This window comes from Limulus polyphemus, unplaced genomic scaffold (genome assembly GCF_000517525.1).
Source record: "Limulus polyphemus unplaced genomic scaffold, Limulus_polyphemus-2.1.2 Scaffold671, whole genome shotgun sequence".
NCBI classification, from domain to species: Eukaryota; Metazoa; Arthropoda; class Merostomata; order Xiphosura; family Limulidae; genus Limulus; species Limulus polyphemus.
The window spans coordinates 2,222-7,290 of record NW_013666281.1 but is presented as its reverse complement, the minus strand read 5'-3'; the positions used below and the strand labels follow the sequence as shown (position 1 = coordinate 7,290).

General features: G+C 32.5%; 1 protein-coding gene across 1 annotated transcript in view; it reads left to right on the top strand.

The window, feature by feature from the left end:
* LOC111085867 overlaps positions 1-1,686 on the top strand; it is a gene marked incomplete at its 3' end in the record, with an annotated part of 8,076 nt that extends 6,390 nt beyond the window's left edge. Inside the window, exons 3-4 of the mRNA XM_022386422.1 lie at positions 1,010-1,179; positions 1,473-1,686. Of these exons, the coding sequence (XP_022242130.1) occupies positions 1,010-1,179; positions 1,473-1,686 (384 nt within the window). The remainder of the gene's footprint in view (positions 1-1,009; positions 1,180-1,472) is intronic.
* Between the last annotated feature and the right edge of the window lie 3,383 nt (positions 1,687-5,069).

The window sequence follows — 5,069 nt, the reverse complement described above, 5'->3', positions numbered from 1 at the left end:
TAGTCTATTTATGCACGGACTGTAACTACTTTTTGGCGAATGAAAGTTAAGTTGTCTTGTATGGGATTTTCTTTATCCATGTACATGAGGGGGGGGGGACCGACGGCATAATTCCATTGATAATTTCAAAATTCTAGCCTCATGCTCATCTAATTAAAACTCTACTTCAACGATGTAATACTATTAATCACAATACTCAGTGAACGTCCAAATAGCAACTCACTTCCTTTCATTATTTTTTTCACCCAATGATCCGAAAGAACCTGCGCAATAGTAGAAACCACCTTAATAATACAATCTCTTGGTGAACCAGCAGCTAACTTAAATAAATTGTGTATTGCTCACACAGATGTTTTCTTGACAGATTATGTAAATATAGTCACCAATGTTCTAATTTCTTAGCCAAACTCATGTAAATTTTGTGTTAGGACAGTCCACCCAATAAAAAATATGAAGAATGTATAATAATGTTTCTTGTTAGGAATAATAAATAAGATTTATACATTCACCAATTTCTGCTTTATTTTTCAAATTGGTTATCAAGTAACCTAGGAAGATACGCATCTTGAGTCTACCGATTAAGAAAAAAAAACTGAACTATGATTTTACTTTTCAGGGTTTAAAGTTATCTTATAGTGAGCAGAAAATATAGATATTTTTGAAATTTTTGCTACTTCTCCTACCTTTTAAGCTCAAGTATGTTGAATTTGTTGGTACTGGGACTTTTTAAAATATAGCTCTTCACATTGGTAATATCGTTGGTGACAAAATATATTTTTCAATATAATAAAACAACAACAAACACTTAAGTTAATGTTAATAATACAATGTACACTGTGCCTTAAGGCCTCTTTAGAGCAGATTGATGCTTATTCAATTCTTTTATGTTACTTCTTACATCATCGAACTATTGATAAATAAGCTTTTGTAGAATGTTTCTACTTTTTATTCATCATGTGGTTTCATGTGAAAGCAAGTCGTGTAGGAATGAAATTCTTTTTCTTTCAAGGTGGAAAAAATGAGGGAATTCCAGGTATATCTTTATACTATGAAGGGATTACTTTACATGCTCTGGTTTCAACTGGTGAAGAGAAATGGTACACTTATGCTACAGGTCATCTGCGGAACGATACATGGAACAACATTGGCATCCGTTGGAGTCCGCAATCGGGTCTTCATGTAAATAATAACATTTTTCATAACATGTTTCACAAGTCTAACATGAGATCAAAAGTATTAGTGACAACATCATTAGTGTCTAGTGATAAATTGAAATTCAGGTTTACTTAGATATTTTAGAGCTTTCAAACATTTTTGTGTCAAGAAAAGACTGAATTATGATAAATTATATCAGTTTTTCAAAATATTCCATTAGTATTTTTAATCTACACCAGATGAAATCAATAAGTAGTCGAATATACATCCAAAATGTAGTGAAACTAAGAAAGAAAATTTATCTTGGGTTTTTCTAGGTATATGTAGATGCTATTCATAAAGCCTATGTAGTATATCCAGAAAAGACGTCTGGCAGTGTAAGTTCTTTTACAAAAACTCAGCTCACAATAGGTTGCAGCAGACAAGAAGAAGCTGTGTATGTTGATTATGCTACTGGTGAACTTGATGAGTTTGCAGCTTGGATGTGGAAGTTAGAAACAAATGAAATTGCCTACTTTTTAGGAGGATTTAGTAAGTATGTATTTTGAAGTAAGTGGTTTATGGCAGTTTAAAGAATTCCATATGGAGTGACTTCTTTCATTATAGAAAAAAATATATACTTAAAACTTTCTTAAACTACTGTTTTCAATATAATAATGCTGGAAGAATTTTTATAATTACTTCTTATACAAAAATAACCAACTAGTGCATGCACATACTATGAATACATCTGAGAGACATAAGTTTACAGAAATGAACAATCCATCTCTTAGCAATACACAAGTAGCATATTTTATTACAGATTAAGAGTAGGAAGCTTTTGTTTTCACACTACTATTCTAAACTCACAATTATATAAAAACCCATTAAAAAGGAAATGACAGAAGCCTATGGAAAGAAGAGGCTTGAAAGTGAATGTCAGAAAAATTGAAGTCATGTTGAGCAGAAGGGGAAGAAAGAAGAAGGTCAAGATGACAGATGGAAATGGAAAGCTGCTTGAACAGGTAAAATACCTTAGGTACTTGGGAAGTACAATCCAAAATGAAGGAGGAAGTGAGAAAGCTGTGAGAGATAGAATTCAGGCATTTGGAAGAATTAGAAGGAAGTGGCCACAGTGATCTGTGACAAAAGGTTACCAAGGGTACTGAAAGCCAAAGAATATAAGATCATAATTATATTGGTGCTTCTCTATGGAGCTGAGAACTGGACCTTGAAGAAGAAAGAAGAAGGCTTGTTGATATGAACAGAAATGAGAATGCTGAGATGACTATTGAGAGTGTTGCTGAAAGAGAAGAGATAAAGAATTAAGGAAATGGTAGGAGTTTGTGGAATCGAGGAAAAGGCAAAAGAAGTGAAGCTGAGGTGATTCAGTCACATGAAGAGAAGTAGAACAAGCAAAAAGGAGAGTATTAGAGCTGCCAATAGCTGGCAGGAAATGACAGGGAAGGCCAGTAAAGTGTTGGAAGGATGGGATTAAAGAAGATGTGAATGAGAAAAGAATTGCAGAAGACCTGGCAATGAACAAAAATGATGTGAGAGACAGCGATCCTTGCTAAAAGGAAAAGCCAGAAAGAAAGATGACATTAAACTTTCTTTTCAGACCACACAATCTCATGATGGTACAGTGGTAAGTTTATGGACTTACAATACTAAAATCTAGGTTTTGATTCCCCCTGGTGGACACAGAAGATAGCCCAATGTGGATTTGCTCTAAAAAACAAACAAATTCATCACACAAATAATATTTATGCACAGAAATTTAAAACTAAATTTCTAAAAAACGTTTACAAAGTTGGTATTTAATTAATATTTTTCAGTATGGTTTTGTAAAAGAGTTATTTTGCGTTACCAGTTTCTGTGAGTTTTTATTGGGGTTTCTGCTTTTTTGGATAAGGTTATGTTGCCTCAAGTTGTATACCTTGAAATTCAGAAAACCCTTTTATAAGAGGCTTCATAAGCAATTGGAATTGCTATGAAAATGATATAGATTTGGACTACTGGTAGAAAGTAAAAGGTGATGATAGATGAGCTTGTTTCTGACTGTAAGAATATATTTTGTGGGAGTCCCTTGGGTGTCTACTTCAGGATTTCTGTTATACATTAAGTATATTAATTGTGTGGATAACTTTTTAGGTAGTAATATTTCTAAGTTTGCTGCTCCATAAAATGCTAGAAGGATTTGATTCTGTTGAGAATGGTTCTCTTAATCCAAAAGGACTCTGACAGTCTTCATGAATGGGCTGAACTGTAGAAAATTAGCTTTAACATTGACAAGTATGAAGTCCATGCACTTGGGTAGAAAAATCGAGAAAGAAATTATTTCTTTGGTAGGAACAGCCAAAGAAACAGGAACATAGGGTTATGAAAATTTAAAAAAAATGTTGGTGTACTGTGATTGATCATAAAATTTTATTCTTTAGCTGAGTACTTAAATGTGATAAAAGAACAAATAGTTTAATATTGACATTTAATTTATGATATGAACTTGGAGTTTTAGATGTTTCTCTGCAATGCAGAAGAATTGGGTAAGCTTGATTTAGGTGTGAAGAGTGGATAGTCTTGCCAGATGATGTTCATTTGCAATTACTTTGAACTTTTTACAATTTTGTTGGATGTATATGCAGATAAAAGGGGTTACATTTAAGTTGTATTGTTTTTTGTTTTTATGAACTGGTTTGATTTGCCTTGTTACCTTTTTATCTTTTAAATTAATTGATTAGGAATCAGTACTCACAATGTATGATGCATTACAACAATATATTACCTTATTCCACATTGAAAACAAGTCATTCTTTCTAAGACAATAGTTGTTCAAATGTTGTAAATCAAGACAGGAAAGAGAGGCAGCCCTAACAGCTGCTTCATGGGTTAGTCTCCAAAATCACAATACTTAGTTTTAGCCACATTGTATGCAAAATTTCCTATCAGTCAGAAACATCGCTAACCACTAATAACACATGGGGTCCATGCCATGAATCCCCAGCTGGTTTCTTAAAAAATCAGAATAGAAAACCATGATCAATATCATACTGAAACATCGAAAATTCCCATGCCTATAGGCCTGAGCTGTGAAACTGTTAAGTACTTAGCAATGCTTCTGCTATCAATAATGCCAAATCCAACCAACTGATTATCTCTTCACATTGTTTGGCCTTCAAACAAATGTTGCGTCATGAATCCAAAGACTCTTGGCTCACACCATTGCTGTGAAATTGATTTACCGGCTGAACCACCAAGACAGAAGTACCAAATACGTAGCCTCCCAGTGGCTCAACAGTAAATCTGAAGGCTTATAACACTAAAATCCAGGTTCTGATATAGCTTTGTGCTAAAGTACAAGCAAACAAACATCCATTTTCATTCATTAATAATTTTATTATTAATAAAGAAAAACTGATAGCTAAAAAAGGTTTATTATTATACATTAAACCAACAATCCTTACAGTTTATTTAAACACATTTAGGAGCATTGTGAAATACAGCATACAAATACACAAACTTAGTTATGGCAAAAATTACATAGCATGCTACATAAATGTTGCCAGCAATTATTTCTCCTATAGTCAATGTATTTGAGACAATTTTGCTATGTTATTAGTTATTGAATCATACATTATAAAGATTTTTAGTATTTTTTTTTGTTTTATTATTATTTTTGACTATATAAAGGTTCACTATGTTCTATATTCTTGTATTTTGATTGTATAAAGTGGTTTGTAATTCTGACAACTTTTTTTTTATTGAGGTTTCAATAATGTCAGTCTGTATTTGTGCAACTTCAAATTTTGGATTCATTCAGTCATAGTGAATAATACATAAAAAGTAATCAGATAATTTATTTTAGATCCAGAATCACTTAATTAGCATGAGATGAAAAAAAAAAGGAAATAATTGTGATGTAGCCCTTTTGCAGT